This window comes from Trichechus manatus, unplaced genomic scaffold, assembly GCF_000243295.1.
Source record: "Trichechus manatus latirostris isolate Lorelei unplaced genomic scaffold, TriManLat1.0 scaffold00099, whole genome shotgun sequence".
Lineage (NCBI taxonomy): Eukaryota > Metazoa > Chordata > Mammalia > Sirenia > Trichechidae > Trichechus > Trichechus manatus.
The window spans coordinates 4,654,615-4,675,119 of NW_004444035.1; the positions used below are offsets into that span (position 1 = coordinate 4,654,615).

Consider the following 20,505-nt stretch of genomic DNA (forward strand, 5'->3'; position numbering starts at 1 on the left):
ACTGATGACGTTAAAGGTTTACATTATAATACTCACCAAGAGAAAAACCATTTTATTAATTTCAAGTACTGAAAAGCTGAAAACTAATGGCTACTGTTACTAAGTAAAGACAAATTAGTATCATTAAAGACTATTTCTAGGTAAGGATATAGCTAGTCTTGCTTTAACCAATATATAAAAGGAGAGGAAAAGAACAAATGGTCATCTGTCAGTCCCTATTTCATGTAAATACTAGGCACGAGACGGGGACTTCCAACCATACCAGGAGACAGACACATACTACAATAATAAGCTGTAAGTGCCATGAAACAGGAGAATACAAAGTCCTCCACATTTAAATGGTACTGCTGGTGTACTTCAAGTTTCCCCCTTTACATACGACAACCGGTCACTCTAGTTTTAAAAAAATTTTTTTCAGAAGCTAAAAAAAAAGTCAGATTTTCTGAGACTTAGGGGAAAAAATCTTATTTCCAAATTAAAGCTTTGGAATCATCTACATTTTGTGATAACAGTAGGCAAAACTGGGGAAGGGCTGCATGGATCTTAACAAACAAAAAATATTTATATTATGAACAATTTGTTTCAGCCTGACCCTAAAATGGAGTTATTTCTTCCTGTAGGTATAAGCTAGCAAAGTTAAATTTAGACAAATACATTTATCTAAAAATTACCCTGAAGTTTTTCAAACAGTGCAAATCCCCAGAGACATATTATACCCCTTACAAATCACGCGTCAGTACGATCAGACTAAGTACGGCCGGGACAGCTTGGACCCTGCAATGTACACTTTAGTCTTGATGCCAACCAAATGGAGAAGCACACTGATGGAAACCTGCATGGAGCCCGGGGTTTTGGAGGTTACCACACAAAGTCCAACGCTGTATATAGAACCAACTGAAACACAAGCATACAAAGCGAGGCAAAGTTCTACAGGTAAATTCTGTAATAAAGATGAAAAGAAAGTATTTCGGGTCTGGAGTGACAGCACACATCACTGAATGATCTCTCTGGGAGAATGCACGGGTGAGTTTAACTGTGAAGATGTTTACTATGTGGAGCAGTAAGGTACCCTTGACTCGGCATCTCTCAGTCTCCACACTACTGACACCCGGGGCCACATGAAGCTTGGCTTGGGGGACAGTTTCGTGCACTGCGGGACAGTTGGTCGCATCCCTGGCCTCTAGACCCGTGGGTGCCAGCGCCGCTCTCTCTCCCACGAGGCTGACCACCAACCATCTCCAGACGTCGCCAAACGTCTCCCGGGGCCAAAGTGCCCCAGGTCGACGGCCAGAGGTTCAGCGTAATTTAAGGTTACTCTTACAGTTTAAAGAGTCTCCACAATCAACAGCTGGCTTCTGGCTTTTTAATATTCCCAGATTAGTTAAAAGTCATTTTAGAAAATATCAGAAACTACTTCCCAAGCATTTCAAAGTTGAAATGTTCTTATTTGTTAAGAGAAAATTCAAAACAATCAAATCTTATTAAAGTTAGCATGAGCCTTAAAGATGATTAAAGTGAAGACACACGCCCCACTGCAATTTTTTTTTTTTTTAAATCAAGTAAAGAATAACCTAAAAATTAGTAACACATCATTTCAAACTGATGCTACAATGGCTACCCACCTGAAAAAATAAATTATGAAATGCCAGAAAACGGTTTCAAAAAAAAAAACCCTACTAGGGGATATAAATTGGTAAGTTAAAACTCGCCAACGTATAAGTATAAACTCTTACCTGTAATATACTCCCAAGTTGTTTATGAAAAAACTTTACGAACTCTTTGCTCTCATCATTTTGCTGGGTAAGGGTCAAAACCATGCGTCTTACTGAAGTTAGAAGCTGAGAAGAGCATACTTCATCCATGTGCTCCTGAGAAAAATCAAAGCTGGTGAGGATATAAACTTACCTATTGCTTTAAAAATATTTATCCACATAGTATGGACTTTTATTTTTCTTGCATAGATGTTTCTCGGTTTTCAGATACACACTTGCAAATATTCATAAGACCAGCCAAACTCCCACCCTACGCACGCAGAGAGGTTTCCTGATTTTGACCTGCCATAACAGATGGTGGCCAGTGACAGAAACTGCTGGATCCCACACTTGTCATTTCTTCCTTTTTCTCTCTTATGGACAACTAACCACCCACGCTAAGTTCCGGCTTTGCTGTCTTTCCGTCTCCAGTTAATTTCAACTACTCTTAACCAAACTCACCTTCCACTCAATTTCCTTTCTAGTATCTTCGAACTCGGGGTTTCCCAACCCTGACACCATTGACACTGTGCATTGCAGACATTTTGCAAGATTCTTGGCCTCTATCCAACTAGATGCCAGTGGCACCACCCCAAGGTGTGGCAATTAAAAATGTCTCCAGACATTTTCAAACGTCCCTGACAGTCCAAAATGCCCCCAGTGGAGAACCACTGTCCTAAGTTTCTTAACAAGCCACTTGAGGAAGTGTCCTCTTCTCCTTAATCAATCTTCATTTAGAAGCACATGCAAGCCACCGAATAAGCCGAATCATGGTCAACTTTACAAGGTGATCCATGAGACACCGAGTGACCTCAGGTTCCAATCCTTCTGCCACTGAGCTCATCTGGGCAGTTCCTATAACCTTTCCTCAGGTCTTTCTGTTTTTAAAATATATAAATGTGTAAAATAAGGTGGCCAAATTACATGTCTAAGGTCCCTTCTTAGGCTTAAGCTCATTTTTAAAAACTCATCTAATAATCCAGTGCTAAGGATGGCATTTAAAAAAACAAAAAGACAATGGTCCTGGTCTTCAAGGGCTCAAATACTAGGAGAGGCGTCAGACACTCGGGTAATTGATACAAGCTCTGTGCTGTCTAATAGATGGTACTTTTCAACTGCAGGGTCCGCTTCCTGTTCATCACCTAGCACAGCAGCAGGCTCACAGAGACACGCGTTACTTGCTCAACAGGTGTTCTCAAAGGAACACACACTAAGTGCTGCAAGGAGCTATGGCAGCGTATCAGAGGCAACGACGAAGATCTCTGAAGAAGTGCTACTTCAGCCAGGCAGGGAAGGGTAGAGGCGTTTTATATCTTAGACAGAGAAGACAACCTGTACAAAGGGCCAGTGTGGGAAACGTAACGGCACACACGAGGAATGGGGAGTACTCAGAAGTGAGGGTACCCAGGGGGAGAGTGGTGACAGAGGAAGGTGGGCAAGTGCACCAGACCCTGGGGTGACAACCTGTACAAAGGGCCTGTGTGGGAACACGTAACGGCACACACGAGGAACGGGGAGTACTCAGAAGTGAGTGTACCTAGACAGAGAGTGGGGACAGAGGTAGGTAGCCAAGTGCAGCAGAGCCAGGGTGAAGTCTCTTGAGAGCTGGAGCGTTTGGATGGGATCTTGCTCAGTAAACATTCACTGCGGGCCTATTACGACAGGCATTTTAGGCTAAAGATAGTATGTACTAAAGTTGTTTCTCAGGAGGAGGTAAAACTGACTGCTCTTAGGGGGAAGACTCCATTTTTGACTCACTGGTGATAGAGAGTCAAGAAGTCTAGCTTAGGTGACTGAGCGTAACGCTGACACTGACAAGGAAGTCCTACAATCCTATCAAAAAAAAAAGTCAAGATTTGAGATATAACAGATAGTTAAAATCAAATAACTGGTTCTACTCATTCTGTCAGCCTCAGAAATTTTTTTGAAATGCTAAATTTAATAAAGTAACTCAGATACCGCTTAAATCAGGGCTGTATACCTGAAGCAAGGAGGAACACTTTACACTTGAGGAAGACGACAGGAGCAGCCCTGTGTTTTAGATAACTAGCAATTCTAGGAGCTCCTGACACATCAACACGGGCAGCCTATTAAATGACAGTTTGTCATCAGACTGGAGCAGCTGAAATGTCGTGTTTTCTAATTTATCTTAGGACCTTTAGGAAGATTATGACTTTTAAAAACTATTCCAAGCTTTAAAAATTCATGACGTTTTAAATGCTTCATAAGCTCATAAGGTGACTTCTATTTTGCTTAAGAATTAAAAGTTTTAGTATCAAATGGATTCTGAGGAGAGACTACGTACCACCTTCTGAACTGTGTCATCAAATCAGACACCAAATGATGAGGGAGTACATTTCCTAACCGCAGACGGCTTCACTCCCTAAGCATAAATCACTGAACTTTTTAACCCTTAGAAAATAATAATTGTACATATCAAATACATATTACAAATATACTTAATTTTACCAAAAAAGACATGTAAAAAAGTATTTATAGCATATTCATGAGAGAAAAAGAAAAAAGGCAATACGTTGGTATCCGTGCTTATCTATGCAAACTATAACTTAAGTTTAATTTATAACCTGATTTAAGTAACTTCTCTTGAGGTAACAGTTTCAAACTATTGACTAAATATTTATCTACCTATTTATCGGAATATATAGATATTCTTTTTGGCAGTAAAAAAAAAAAAAACAGGACAGAAATCCACAGAACAGTTATTAAAACTGACGTATTTATTATGTCTTATCTGCTCAATTCCCTTTGCCTAGACTTTTAAGTGAAAGTGTAAAGAGAAGAAGAAGTAATACTCTAGCGGGAGATAAACACAAATAAACAGTTCTAATGCTGTGTTTTCAGTGCGAGAACACAGGCATGTACCACGTATCTCAGCGACAGTGAAGAGAAGGATCCACGCTGGCTGACCCGCAGTAACGCTGGGGGTGGGCCCGGAAGGGTAAAATTACCTGACGGAGAGGGTGGAAGGCACTCTAGACAAAGGGAAAGACACAGGCGAAGTGCTTTTTTGGGAACAGTGTCAAGGAGGACACAGGTATGTGGGAAAGAAGAGTTCAGAGGCTGGGACCAAGCTGTAAAAGGTCTCTTGAGTAATGCTAAATCTGATCGTTATCCTACTGGCCACGTGCTTTCAAACCATACTTTGTAGTGACTAAAGAGTCTGATGAGTCTGAAAAGAGCTGAAGTTTGAAGAAGCCAGTCGTTCTATTCATCCACTCATTCAGTATTTACGTGCCTACTGCATTCCAGGTACTATTCTAGACACTGGTGGTATGGTGGCGACCAGAAAGATTAGCATCTCTGACTTCACAGAGCTTACATTTTAGCAGGGGGCAGACAAAATAAACAAGCAAATATTTAGCAGATTCGAAGACGATAAACACTATAGAGAAAAAGAACAGCAAGTAAAGGGGTGGGGGCAGGCCTACTCACCGAGAAGGTACATTTGACCAAAGACTAGGGAACAAGTCACGTGGGCGCTCGAGGGAAGAACGTTTCTGGCAAAAGTGACAGCAAGTGGCAAGGCCCTGAAAGTGCTAGTGGCTCTAGCAGCAGGGAGGAGTGATCAGAACAGGAAGCAAACAGGCAGTCAGACCACTTAGGAGCTGCCGTGACTGTCCAGGAAATGGCTGAGGTTTCCGTTTTCATGGGATTATTTAGGCGCAGTCGGATGATCTTATCTTTCCCTTTGGCTAGTCAGATGCTCTGTTATTTTCCTCAGAGAAAGCAGTTCCTGCAACTGCCACAAACTGCATCTCAAAGACATCTCTTCCCTCAAAACAGGCCATAAAAAGTCATTCTGTCGACTGAGGGAAAAACAGTGGTACATGGAGACAACTTTCTGTTGTCAACATCTTATAAAGAAAATACAAGTAGGTTGTAAGAAATAAGCCCCAGGACAATGTATTTTACAGTTCTCCATATCTACATGACAATAAAACAATGACTTCTAATTTATAAAATTTCTATTTTAAAACAGAATGTAAGCATACCACCTCAGAAAAAAAGTTGTAATTACTCTTCACAGTCCATTTCTTGTACACTTCCTTCTCTGCCTTGCTAATGTTTAAACAAAATCCTTAGTACTGCTTACCAATTTCATACTCTCACTGCTGGCAGGGATATAAACTGGGCAACCTTTCTGAGGGACAATTTAACTTAATGTCTTAAAAGTCTTCAAAATGTTCATACTGTTTTAGCTAGAAATTTCTATGTCTATGAATTTTTCTAAGGAAATAAAAATACAGTTTTAAATTTTAGCTAAACTATTGAAAAATTGTTTATAATAGTGAAAAACAACAACGAAAACAACCAGAATTAACCTAAATGTTTAACAAGGATTGGTAAACTACTAGAAAATCCCGTTTATGAACACCCAACCTCCTAGTGGCACTCAACACGGCCGACTACCGGCACTCCTCCTCGGTCAACTCCGGCTCTTCCAGATGTCGGATGGCCTGGTCCCAGGCCCCAGTTCTAGGCCCGCTTCTCTTCTCTTACCTGGCGCTGTGGCTTTAGGTGACATCTACATGCTATGAACTACCCTCTCTCTCTCAGGCTGAGCCTGGACTTAACTGAGTATCAGATGTCTACTTCACTTCTCATGTAACTCCCTAACAGGCAGCTCAAATTTCATGTTCAAAACAGAATACTTTACCTTCCCCATCTTCCAACCCTTCTGTCTCAAAAAATCACATTTCCTTCTAGCCAGTGTTTCTCTTTCTCTTTATCTGTCAACACCCCAACCATTTGTTGGACCTGCTGATTTCCTCCAAAACTTATCCCAACTGTCTACTTCTCCCCATCTTCATCACTACGACATCTAAGGCTGCCAACGTTTCTCATCTGATCTCACTGCACTCCTGATCCCCATGATCAATTCCCCAAAAAGGAACCAGACTGTGTCTCTCTCCTGCTCAAGCTCCTCTAGGAGTTCCCCTCTGCACTCTGAACAAGGACAGACTCCTACTTATGGCCGGCCTACCAAGTCTACATAACCCAACCCCTGCCTCTCTCTCCAACTCCATCTTCACACAAATACCCGCCAACCACATGGGTTTTCCTCCAGTTCCTTCAACCTGCCATCTGCTTCCCGCCTTAAGGCCTTTCGCTCCATCTGGAATGATCTTCGTTGAAGCTGGCCCCTCTTTATCATTCCCGTCTCTGCTTAAATGTCCTCTCTTCAAAAGCCTTCCCTGGCCATGCCATCTAAAAGAGACACTGTCGTATCACCATGTCTTAATTCTCTGCATGGCATGTGCCACCACCGGATGTACATTTACTTGTGCTTTTGGTCTGTATTCCCATCCTACTGTGTAAGCTCCATGGGAGCAGAGACGCCGACTTATTTACTGCTATGTCCACAAAAGCTGGCATAGAGTAGGCATTTTATAAATATTTTCAAATGAATAAGGAATGGATACGCAAATCCGTTAAACAATGTGCAGCAGACAAACAGTCATCTGGAAAGATGTTCCGGTGCAACACATGAAAAGAAGAGGAACACACACATACGTGTGTAAGAAGGACAGAAAGATCCCAAAAACGTTGGCAGGGGCTATCTCTGGGTGACTCGTCTGTATGAATTGAAAAACAAAAGAAAAACTGTTCATTTAAATTATTGCTTACCTTCAAAAAAGGAATGACTTCTTTCATAATGGCTTTAATTTGCCGGTCCAGCTGCTGAGTGTCAATTCGAGGACAAGGGATGTTAGAAACTTCACTTGCAGGCTGTTGTGAACTATGATTTTCAGCAACGGGAGTCTCTATTTTTTAAAAGAAAATGATACATTAGCAAAATAGAGCCTATGACATTATAATATGCATCTGTGCAAAACTTTAAAGAACATTAGATTCTGATGATTTTATATGAAAATAAAACAAACATGTATCTAGTTTTAGCACCCCTAATAACGAAAAGGAGCCCCGGTGGCACAGTGGTTAAGAGCCTGGCTACTAACCAAAAGGTCGGCAGTTCAAATCCACCAGCCGCTCCTTAGAAAACCTGTAGGGCAGTTCTACTCTGTCCTATAGGGTCGCTATGAGTCGGAATTGACTTGACAGCAACGGGTTTGGTTTTTTTGGAATAATGAAAAGAAGCTGTAATAAAACCACTATTACGCATCAGTGAGGTTATGTTACTGCGGGAGTAACAACTCAGAAAGGGAGGGTGAGAATGAAGAATGCAGTCAGTGTCACTGAATTGTACATGTAGAAACTGCTGAATTGTTCAACTGTGCATAGTCTCAACAAAAATGAATCATAAAAAATTAGCAGAACTATGGTTTTTATTTTTAATCAGTCCAAGAACACACCTTCTACACTGTTAACTGCAGTAGTGGCAGCAGCACCATCTTCCTCCTCAATAATCCTGCAGGTGCATCTTAGATTCGGGTTACTCTCAGCCTCCGTCTTCATCCGCTCATACTCCCTCATTCTGGCTAATGCTTGATCTAGGTGAATCACAGTGTTGCCTGCATTTGGAACAGAAATAGTTCTAGAAAATGTAAATGCAACCTTTTTAATGCATTCCTCAAAATCTGAAGATAAGGAAAGAAAATCAGCTTTATAAGTTCCAGGTACTGTACCAGTTGGACCCTTCATATACATTATTACATTTTTAATGTGATCCTTAACATAACCCGAGAGAACAGATAACAGTTCTCTCATTTTCTGAGAACTTAAGTAACTTGCCCAAGGTTTCACAGCCCGTTAAATGTAGGAGCAAGGATTTGAACTCAGGTCTCTTAGACTCTGAAGCCTATTATTTATTTTCCTTCATCATGCTGCTTCACTTAAAACAGCACAAAAAAAATATCTGAATGTGATACAAATTCTGATAAAAACAATCCAACCGAACAAACAAATAAGGCAAGGTCAAGATCTATGAATGAGACCTCTCAATTCCCCTACATCCATGTCAGACAAAGCTCATGGTGAAGGGTGATTAGAAGGAATCAGTAAAAGAAAACAGGCAGAACTCAAAGTCACGTGGTAATTCAGACAGGGCTGGCCCTACAGTGATTCTTCTGTATGAGGGGATGAGCTTGGCACAGACCTGGCAGGTATTTACTCAGAGGGGAATTAAGGCTTAAGTCTTTGACAGTCAAGACAAGGCAAAAAGATCTGTTGTTTTGGTAAAAGCCGGATACCCAGTGATAGGACAAGGCTTAGCCTCTTTCTTTGCAGGGGGAAAATGATTCTGAAATTGTCTACATCTTGTTCTCACCATGTGACCGCCAGAACACCGGACATCAGATTATTTTAGCCACCAGGCATCCTGGAGGTCTGAGTGACTGAATACTGATGCATCTTTGATAGGCCAGCACCTGGAAATCAATCAGGTACATGCATTTTTCTTTTCTCTAATCTTCTCTCCAAGTCTAGGACTCAGATTTTTGCCCCTTTTAGAGTTATGCAAACCTCTGTACTTCGTCTGTGTTACCGTTAATTTAAAAAAAAAAAAAAAGGGAAACGTGCCTGAGTTATCTGGGTTTCTCACTGCAGATCGTTTATGCTGAGAAAGTTTAGTTCTCCGACTCAAATTACGGGGTCAACATGTCTACTGGAAATGTGACTGGTGTGGCATTGATCTCTCTGAATTCTAGCTTTCCCTTAAGGGGAAGGAAAGGACACTAACATTTTCTGAACTCCTATTATAAGGCTAGAATGTTCTATGTATTTTTCATGAGAACAGAGGCAGGTAGGTTAAGATTCCCAGTTTTTAGTATATGCAGAAAGGTTAGATGATTTGCCCAAGGTCGAAGAGTTGACAGTGAGGAGACTCTTAATAAATTTAAGTTGATAGACTGTAAAGTCCATTTTCTTTCTACCACACCTTGCGTTTCTAGATTTTTGTGTCCTTATCAATGTAATTCGAAAACTAGACCAGACTGAAGTCATGTTCTATGATTATATAAGAATTCTGCTTACCTAGATCATCTGTTGCAAAAGGCTCGAAATTTGAAGATACAGACATGACACTAGCATTATCAGCATCGTTTTGCTCACTTATTTTATGTGTTTCTCTCTCAAAGTTCTTCTCAAAGGTTTCCTAGGTTATAGTAAAGAAAACAAAACAAAAATCACTGTTTCTTTAAAAAGTATGTTAGAGATCTTATATGGAAACTAAGTATTTGCATGAAACCATACATCTAAGAGACATTCATAAGTGACGAATCTTCTATCCAAACAAGACTGTAATATAACCGAAGTTAATTAGCGCCAGTCAAAGAGCACATTAAAATACTAAGCAGCCTTTACAGAACATCTGTTTGTCTTTATGTAGATGAAAGTACACACAGCTAACTACTGATCAAATTCTAAAATCAGCCAAAGGTAACTTTTTCAACTACTTCTGTACCCTCAGGGACATTCTTCCATTTCTAAACACTAATGATGCTTAGTAGCTTCCTACAATACTTGGCTGTCTCAGATCAGAAGAAGAAAAAAAGCATCATTCACATTTTTTTTAAATTAACTTTATTAAAATATAATTTATATACAATGCACCCATTTTAAGTGTACAGTTTGGTGAGTTTTGACAATGTATACACTCATATAACCACTTTCCCTAAAGACAGAGACCGTTTCATCAGCAATCAGTAACCCCCCAGATCCCCCTGATATGACTTCCATCATCACGGATTAGCTCTGCTGCTTCTGAACTTCATATAAACGGAACCACAGTACACACTCTTCATCGCCTGGCTTCTTTTCCTCAGTACATTTCTGAAATTAATCCCTGCTGTTGTGTGTTTCACAAGTTCGTGTTTTTTATTGGCTGAACGGTATTCCACTGTATGGATATACCACTGTTTGTTTATCCATTTATCTGCTGATGTTCCAGTTTGAGGCTATCATGAATAAAGCTGACATGAACATTAGTATACAAGTATTTTTGTGGACATGTTTTCATTTCTCTCGGATGAATACCTAGAAAAGAAATTGTTAGGTCACATGCAAAGTTTAGGTTTAACTTTATAAGAAACTGCCAAACTGCTTTCCAAAGTGGTCCTACAATTTTACATTGCCACCAGCAGTGTGAAAGTTCCAACTGCTCCACATTTTCACCAACACTTCTTACTGTCAACTTTTTAATTTTAGCCATCCTAGTGAGTGTGACGTGGCATCTTGTGTGATTTTAGTTTGCCGTTTCCTTGATGACTAAATGCTACAGAGCGTTTTTTTATTTGCTTACTGATCATTCATACATCTTCTTTCATGAAGTACCTGTTCAAATCTCTGGCCCATTTTTTACTTAGCTGTAAGAGTTCTTTATATAGTCCAGATACAAGTCATCTGTCAGCTATGTGTACTGGGAATACTTCCTCCTAATGATATCTTCTAAAGAGAAGATTTTAGTTTTTATGAAGTCTAATTAATCAATTTTTCTCTTTTAGTTAATGCTGTGTCCTAGAAATCTTTGCCTTTGCCACAGTCATGAAGATTATCCCGTATGTCTCCTTTTAGAAGTTTTATAGTTTTAGCTTTTACAAGTCTTAAAGTCATATACAATTAATTTTTATATATAGTGTGAACTAGGAGTCTCACATTTTGACTGAAACTCATCTCACGATTGTGTTTTTTTCCTAGCTACTGATCTTTTTACGTTTTCTATTTTTCAAATTATGAAATGAAAGTTTTGTCTCTTGTTAAAAGAAATTCAGGTATTAGGGAACATGTTCTATGGAACAGGGCATAAAAAAAAAAAAGAAATGTATTTGCTATGCTAGGACCACACTTTGTTGCTCCTTCAGGTAAGACTTAAAGGCCGTTGTGCGTTTACCATTTTACAGAACCTGGAGGAGAAGATGTAAATACAAGTGTAAAGCGTTTCTTCCTTTTCCGACACCCCACTCCTCCACTCCACCCTACTGACTCACAGTTCCCAGATGCCCATTCTCGCTGTCACTTCTCCTCTCTAGGCTCCTGGGAATGAAGACTCTCACACAGCCTGCAATGCTCCTGTCTGCTAGAGCCAGGCTACAACTTCAGGGCCTTCATATTTTACTCCTTCCAACTTCCTGGACAACAAACACCTCTGAGATTACATGGATGGGGCTCAAATGACCTTGGCCTATAAACCAGAAGCATGCAGAATGGGACTCTAGATCTGTCCAATACAGTAACAACCAGCCACATTTAAATTTAAATTCAATACATTTAAAAATTTAGCTCCTCAGTTGCACTAGCCCCGCTTCAAGAACTTCATGGCTGCATGGGGCTTGTGGCTATGGTATTAGATAAGGCAAATACAGAACATCACCCCTGTGGGAAGTCCTGCTGATGGGCATGTCTCTAGATCTTTGTGTATGAACACTGGAAGCTGTGCTGCTGCTGCTGCTGCTGATTAGCTGGCAGTAATAAAGGGGAAATGCTGACATTAATGCCGAACTTAAGTTCTGGAGGAAAAAACCAACGAACTGATGTAGTTATTTAAAAGTAATTCTTCATACAGTTATTTACGTCAAGTCCTTACTTACCAAGCAGTACAGTATCTTTGAATTTTATTTAATTTTAAAACCCTGTCAAACTAACTTCATCTTAAATTGGACAATGTTTGAAATATGCTATTGACAGCGTAAACCAATGTGCTCAAATCTTTTAAAATAAATGGTATGCTGCTTACATGACACTTGGATAAAAGGGGAGACATATAAAATTACCGGAGCCCTGGTGGCGCAGTGGTTAAGAGCTTGGCTGCTAACCAAAAGACTGGCAGTTCGAATCCACCAGCCACTCCTTGGAAACCCTGTGGGGCAGTTCTACTCTGTCCTACAGGGTTGCTATGAGTCAGGATCGACTCGATGGCAATGGGTTTTTTAAATAAAATTACTAAAGATTTCTAAGAATGGGACTTTATTCTCTCTCAATACGTCATTTCAATGCATAATAAGCCTTAATATAACCTAGTATCTCCCACTTTTTATGTACATAGCTGGACCACTTTTCATTTTCCACAAACATGAGTACATAATTTTCAAATAGAAAAATGTTTAATCCAAAACAGCAAATTATTTACACTAATTTATATTTGACACTGTAAAGTCAACAAAAGTCATGTAGTTTTTAGACAGAGATTAATTTTCACGGTAGTACAAGAGTTGGACCCTGGTGGAAAAAGGTTTTAAGAAGAAAACCTTTTTGGGGAAGCATTGTTTTAGACATGAGTATAAGTTTAAAATAGTAAAAAATCAGGAGAAGTCCTCAATAGGTATAAGGAAATTACTATGTCGGAAAAAGACATAAAACCAGATAAATTTATTAAAAAAACAGACATCAGTAAAATAAAAACTTCTATTAAAGGAGCAATCTTTGAGAAAATACTTGTGTTAACATTTCAATGAAGGACAAAAACACAGGACATGTGCTCCCGACTCTCTACCTGTTACAGATACGTATTGCCAACAGCTCCGGCAGCCTTTCCCAGGGATGTATATAACCTGGTGCTAGAGCGGGCATAAAGAAGGAATGCACCTGCCATCCAGATCTTCTACAACAGATCCAGGGTCTCACAGCTTTGCCACTGGGCCTCTAAATAAGGTGGTTCTCAAACACCTAGCGTGTCATGCCTCCTCAGGGACCCAGCAGTTCTGCCAGCATTCAGTGACCCAGCTATGTGCCAGGTGCTGAGAACTGAGAACCTAAAGACAGGAGACGCCATCCCCAGCTACACTGAAGGACCCAGTTTATCAGACTTACGCCGTTCTCCTCGTGACTCTTGCCCGTTTGGAGGTCCTTTGTATTCAAAATTTGCTCCATCAACTAAAATATATTAAGCTGCATTTTTTTTTCCTGGATGATTTTCTTTTATCTAGGCTTTTCTGTCACCCAAAAACTTAATTTATCTTGTATTTCTTTATTCAAGGATCTTTATTGATTGCTATCTGGTTTACTGATTATCCTGAATGAACACAGATACACTTATTAAACGTGTGTGATGAGTCAGCCCCATCTTGGGCAAGAGGGCTATCAATATGGTGATTTTAGACCTCATAATCTACATTTATACATAATTTTTGGTGTTTTACTGGTGCCATACTTTGATTGAGTTTTATACCTCACCTCAAAATAAAAATGATACATCACCCTGGAGTTTTTCAAAAAGCCAAAACCCACATAATATTAGCTGTGCTCACGCTGTCTGACGACCATCTATTTCACTTTTGTGACTGCACACTGAAATTACATCTCACGAATTTATCAGCTTACATCATCGGTGGTGGCCAGGCTTTCACTGGGAGTCAGCTCTGAGTTGGATGCTATCCAGGTACCAGAATTCACCAACTTCCCATCTTGCTCTTCTTTCTCACGGCGCTCCGAAACATGTCTCGACACTATGTCCTAGATAAGCCAGGGAAACAGTCACACCAAACAGACCCTTCATCACAAATTTATGTTGCACGCTTAAAAGCAGCAGATGGAAGAACAAACGTAGTATTTCTCATCTCACAGATTAATGGTGGGGAAGAAATAATATTGAAGATAAAACACTGGAAAATAGAAGTTTTAAATAAAATGGCAAGAAAGCACACAGAAAACAGATGCCCCAAACACACACGGACCAAGACCATGCTGCAGTCTAAGAAGGAGCCAGATATAATAAGGAAGAAAGGTGGGAACAGATAAGGTAGGAAAAAGTGTGTTAGGTATCAGATACCTGCAGTGTGTATAAAGCTCTCTGTCTCAAGTAGTCTGTATTAAGTAGCTGAAGCTCGTGGAAGAGTTCGATAAGAAAATGTGGACGAGATTCGTTCTGAGAAATTAACGTTGCTACTTCAGAATAAATGGTATCCCGCAAAGCTTCAAATAGGGAAAAATCACTCCCAGTTTCTGGAAGATATAACAGATCAGAAAATCAGTGTTGACGGAGGATCTTCATGACATCATCTATTAACTTGGATCATTACTGTCTGTTTCAATTACTTAAAAATCAAAACACAATTCTTTCTCAGGGCTTTTAAAGTAGAAAAAGAACCTTAAAATTACCAAGATAAATACTCTATGTTAAAGAAACATTTAAATGCATAAATAAATTACCTAGCACTTCTTAGATCATACTTCTTTCTCAATTAAAAATACCTGGAAACTTTGATACACTTCACAGGAATAAGCAGTGAAAATCTCTCGGCACTTTGATGAAATAAACTGTGAATTTTTTTTCTTTTTTGCTAATATGAACCTCGTTACAGACATTTATTTTGTGAATGCCCAGAACAAACCGAACACTGCTATGGCGGCTACTGTTTAGGTCTACTCATTTTAAACCCCATCTTTCATGCAGAAAATTAAGAGCTAAAACAACGAAAACCTGAATTTCTGACTATAATACGATGGGTCAATTTCACTACAGGGTCTTACTTACACACTCAGTATAAGCTAGAATGGAGGAGGCCCTGGTGGAGCAAACAGTTAACATGCTCAGCTACTAACTGAAAGATTGGCAGTTCGAGTCCACCCAGGGGAGCCTCAGAAGAAAGGCCTGGAAACCTATTTCCGAAAAATCAGCTACTGAACACGCTACGGAGCACAGTTCTACCCTGACACACATGGCGTCACCATGAGTTGGCACCGACTTGACGGAAACTGGTTTCTATGCGCTGGAACGAGAAGTGATCTAACTCAAGTTTTCAGTTCCACAGAATCCAGACTCACTCTATTACTGAGCTACAACTCTGTTATACATATTTATTGATAACATGAAGTTATCATTCTTAAAGGTATATATTCATGCTTTTATTTCAAGAGTACCAATCAGAACTGTTCCCATTTTCAGTTTTCTGTGAGAGAAACAAATCTCCAAGCAGCTCTTCGAGCTATCAAATCCTGTAAATTTTATAGAGCAATGGTAGAACCACAGTAAATATTCAGGTTCCACAAAAACTAGTGACGAGATTCTAAGAAAGGAATTAAAAATGTTGAGTATTTTAATATACTGTACTTTCAAGTAAGTGTGAAAAGATAAAATTTAATTCCCTTTTTGCGGGAAGAATGAGAGAATACGAAAGGAAGGTGCTCCAACAACAAAAAAAAGTTCCCACTAATTAGCTAAGTAATAACACATTTAAGTCTCCATTTCCACAAGGATAAAATAACAGCAAAAAATACACCACTTCTCTATCGTGCCTCAGACAGTGATGACGGGCACAAAATGAAGCAGCGTCCTCAAGATCTTAGCAGTTTTAAAATGTCCAAATGTGATTTATTTCTAAGACATAAGAACAAAGTATATTTTAATAACATATTTAATACCTCTGTATGTGAGAGAGTTATCACTCCAAATTATGTGTCAGTAAGGATCAAACTATTCCTAAATAATGAATTATGCCAAACTCATGCTTCCTCCCTCCCCACAGCAGTCAAAAGGTAGAAAGTACATGTCAGTTTCTTCTCTAGAACTAAAATTAATTACTTTAGACCAGAAAAATCCCTGATGTCAGTCAGGTTTCTCTGATTTCATCTTGTTTTTACCCTTCCTAGTTTCAGAGTTCTTTTCTTTCGGAAATGCTACTGATATATTCAGCTTTGTCAGTTCTGGGTCCTTGTTTTAAAGCTTCTTTAGATTCCCCTAAAGGTTCACAGCAGCCTTTTATTTTTCACTCAGCTACAGCTGCAGAAGGAACCAAAGGATATTTATAATTCTAAATCACTCAGGACTATATTTTATGAAAAAACATACTTTAAAGATAAAAAAACATTTTGGAATCTCTGTAATTTTCCATGATCTTTATCATCACTGTCTTTGCATGTCATAATTATTATTATTTTTTAAATAGATGTTGATCAGCAATGAAAAGTAAGCAAACTGCAACACAAATCTGTAAATCAGAGCCAGGAATAAAAATAACTACATTTTGCTTTCAAAAAACGTTAATGCTTTTGAGCATTTAAGAAACACAAAATAACTTCAAAGCAAACACGAAATCATAAAAAGCTTTCTATCACCATATGAATGTGTTGGGTATGCTACCCACAACAATAGAAAACGAAAACCAAAAAAGTAGCCAATTTTACCAAGTAAAGAGTTATAAATGAAAGATTTCAGACTTTTGTGAATATGAATTCTCTCATTTTTACAACAGTGAAACAATAACATACATACACTAAGCTAGATTAAAAAAAAAAAATTAGAGCAATAAAACCAAGGATTTTAGGACCAATGGAAAAAAATTAACGCGACGTGGACACCAAAACTAAGCAGATTGTTACCTGGCGCTTCATTGCATGCATTTCTGTTAGCCTGCTGTGGTACTCTCCTAGCATGTGCTGCGGGAAAGGGCAGACATAAGGATGAACATAAAATGTGTATGAGTAGGAAAGACAGGGTCTATAATATGAATCAGTGAATGAAAAAAAGAAATAAGCAAATTTCTTTAAAACTGTTTGCTTGAGCTGAAATGTTATTACCAGGCATGGTTTATGGTCACATAAAAATAAACTCATCAGATGGGAAAATCCCAAAAGCCTTACCAACTTTTATTACCATGACTGACGATAACTATCATAATACACTTCTACCATTCAAGCTCAGAACCGCCCAGAACTCCCACGGGAGAAGAGAACTGTGCAATTCAATACTAGCAGTCATATATGCTATACTTTATTTAACCACGTATCATGGGTAAAATAACAAAAACTACTAGTACATGCTATAAAAATTGTAAGGTGATGGTTAAAACTAAAAATAAATCTTCAGCATGTGAGAATGTAAATATACACCAAAGTGTATTTACACTATTCACATTTTTTTTAATTCACCAAAATTCAATCATTACATTTTTCCAAGTGACAGTAATAAAGTCTCAAGTACTATAGTCAACTATCAATTATTTAGGAGATTGAGACCTAGTTTGTTAAACCTTTCAATTTAACGCCCTTCTCTAACTCCCACCCCACTGTTTCCTCTTTGGGAACATCACTATTGATAAAGATAGTGAAATGAGATGAAACTTGTAAAATGTTGATCAAGTTCTAAGGTTCAGACAATACAATTTTTCCCAAAGGATCCTGAACTTAAGAGGAGACTAGAATTTAAAGTTCAGCTCTGCCACTTACTACAATATGACCCTGAAGAAGTCACTTCAAAATACAAACAAATCTGATGTTTCTTTTCTGATTACAAAAGTAATATATACTCATTATGAAAGTTTTAGAAAATATAGAAAAGTTTGAAAATGGTAATAAAAGGAAATGATATTTTGATGCATTTTCTTCCAGTCTTATTCCATTCAATTTTTTGTTTAAACATAGTTGGAATCATACTGTTCAAAGAGCACTAAATTCCAAGTTTTTTTTCATTTTCATTTTCTTAGGATGGATTCCTACTTCTGAAGCTTTCCAGAAAAGTTGTGGTAGTTTATATTATTGGCCCTTATCAAATGCTGGCAAAAATCAGCTACCTTCTTTGACCATGCTTCCTCGTCTACAAAACGGAAATAAAACTAACTCATGGGATTAGGAGACTCGGATGAGATGAGCTGGTAATTTGTAAACAGAAAAGCAGGATACAGAAAGTAGCTGTGATTATCATTTTCACCAGGGATCTTACTGACAACTGAGGACTACCTGAATTTATATTTCCTACCCCCTCCCCATACTTCTTAGCGATGCACTTATTATTCTCCGTAAATCAGAAAATTACTAGTACTTATTTAAATACTGGCAACTACATATGCTTCTACTGATTCAGTAAACACTTACTGAGCCCCTACCACGTGTCAGGTATTATTGCTAATATTTAAGATATAAATACGAAAAGGTAGTATCTGGTGCCAAGCAACTCAAAAGGGGGGTACACTTAAACAGGTAATATTATATAATGTGATACGAGCAACAAAATAGGTTTGCACTGGCTAAAATGGAAACAAAGGGAAGAGTGGAACCTGCCTCAGCTTAGTTTAGGATGCAATTTCAGGGCTCTGGAATTAAGACTCTATGTAAGTCTATCAGAAAAAGAGCTCACAAAGGGTAAAAGGGACATGAGGCCGAAAAGACAACTGCTGGGGGGCAAGGGGTAGGGGGCGGTGAGAAACAGCACGACAGCTACAAGAAACTTTAGTTCAGTGTGGAGGAAAGAACGAAGTTCAAAGCAGAGGGCAGCGAGAGAGGAGTTGGGAGAGGCAGGAAGTAACCAAATCTCTGAGGAGCGTTTGTTAATGTTAAGACATCCCCACTCCACTCGGCAGGCACAGTGAAAGCCAAGCTTTTACGCAGAATGATAGGATTTTACATCAGTTCTTATTCAAATAAGAGTTTCAGAATTATTTCAAATGAGGAGTTTCACAATAATATACCTATTCTTTTGTTTAGGAGGTATTTTATAAAAATGTGTCAAAAAACTAGTATCACAGCCCAAAAATATACTTCTAGTTTAGACTTCTTGATATCAATGACTGTGTACCATAATATCTACTATAAAACTTGGCACAAAATAGAAATGTTTGACAGACCAATTTCAAATCTAGGCGCGCCTTAAAATAAACCACAAACAGAACATACCTGAAGATATTTCTGCCGACCTACTGTATTTTATTATTTTTTCCAGCTGCTCGTGGTTCTTCCTGCTGAATGCTTTTGCCTGAACAGGCTCTTCAGTCTGAGCTGAATGTCTGTTCCTACTTTTGCAAGGTTCGCATGTGCTAGACATACTGGCGCTTTCATACCCTGAGTAAAAAAAAGTGACAGCTGTTATCAGTTTCAACTGACTCAAGCTGAAAGGGAAATTAATTTCCGTAGTAAAACAGTACAGGCCACTCCATGTAGAATGCTATGGAACCCTGCTCCAATACAAAACAGTCAGTAACGTATCCTGGAGCTATCTCTGCAATAACTCTGGAAGCACAGGATAAGGGTAATGAATTCTAACACTTCTTTGTCCTCTGATGTCCCTCTTAATGAGTATGGCCAATTCTAACTGTATGGCAGACCTTATACACTCCAAATTCTCTACTGGACTCCAAATTAACAATTTTTCAGTACTAGGAAATGAAAGAACCAATCTATACAAAATTATGCATAATAAAGAGTAATGGAAATTAAGTAGTCAAATATATCCTTCTTTTCATACCTTTTATGTGACATGTCTCTGTTTAAAAGGCTTTCTCCAGGGACAGTTATACGTAATATTCTATTAAGTCTTCTCTCCTTTTTTTTAAAATTTATTTTGGTATATTATACAATGTACAAATTCAACTCTATTTTGTTCTACATAGATAGTTGGTTTTACCTAAATAAACTACCCTTCTCCCACTGAATTTACGTACGATCCTGGTTAACACCCTAAACCCCTGTACAGAACAGCTTTCATTTCTGGGCATTCTGTCAGCTCAAGTCATCCACCCCACTGACACCTTCACACTCTTCTGGCCACAGAAGTGTCACAGCTTGTCAAACACCTGGCGAGGTGAGGCAGGCCCCACCTGACCTCTCTCGGTTATTCTCGGACAGCTGTCCTTCCACGTACGTTTTGAGACTTTCTTTTTCCAATTTCAAAGATAGTCCATGGTGACTGAATGGCTGGGCAGAGGGCTGTGGGGACCATGGTCTGGGGGAACATTTAGCTCAATTGGCACGACACAGCTTATAAAGACAATGCTCTACATTCTACCTTGGTGAGTAGTTTCTGGGGTCTTAAAAGCCTGTGAGCGGCCATCTAAGATACTCCACTGGTCTCATCCCTTCGGGAGCAAGGCAAAATGAAGAGAACAGGATACAAGGAAAAGATTAGTCCGAA

General features: G+C 38.9%; 1 protein-coding gene across 2 annotated transcripts in view; it reads right to left on the reverse strand.

Moving 5' to 3' along the window:
* Positions 1 to 20,505, reverse strand: part of PCM1 (pericentriolar material 1) — an 86,972-nt gene that overhangs the window by 18,815 nt on the left and 47,652 nt on the right. For both annotated transcript variants that reach the window (XM_023737221.1, XM_023737222.1), the window contains 8 exons: positions 19,272 to 19,436; positions 16,983 to 17,039; positions 14,434 to 14,606; positions 13,986 to 14,117; positions 9,705 to 9,825; positions 8,087 to 8,245; positions 7,401 to 7,537; positions 1,734 to 1,868 (listed from right to left, as the gene is read on the reverse strand). In XM_023737221.1, the coding sequence (XP_023592989.1) occupies positions 1,734 to 1,868; positions 7,401 to 7,537; positions 8,087 to 8,245; positions 9,705 to 9,825; positions 13,986 to 14,117; positions 14,434 to 14,606; positions 16,983 to 17,039; positions 19,272 to 19,436 (1,079 nt within the window). The remainder of the gene's footprint in view (positions 1 to 1,733; positions 1,869 to 7,400; positions 7,538 to 8,086; positions 8,246 to 9,704; positions 9,826 to 13,985; positions 14,118 to 14,433; positions 14,607 to 16,982; positions 17,040 to 19,271; positions 19,437 to 20,505) is intronic.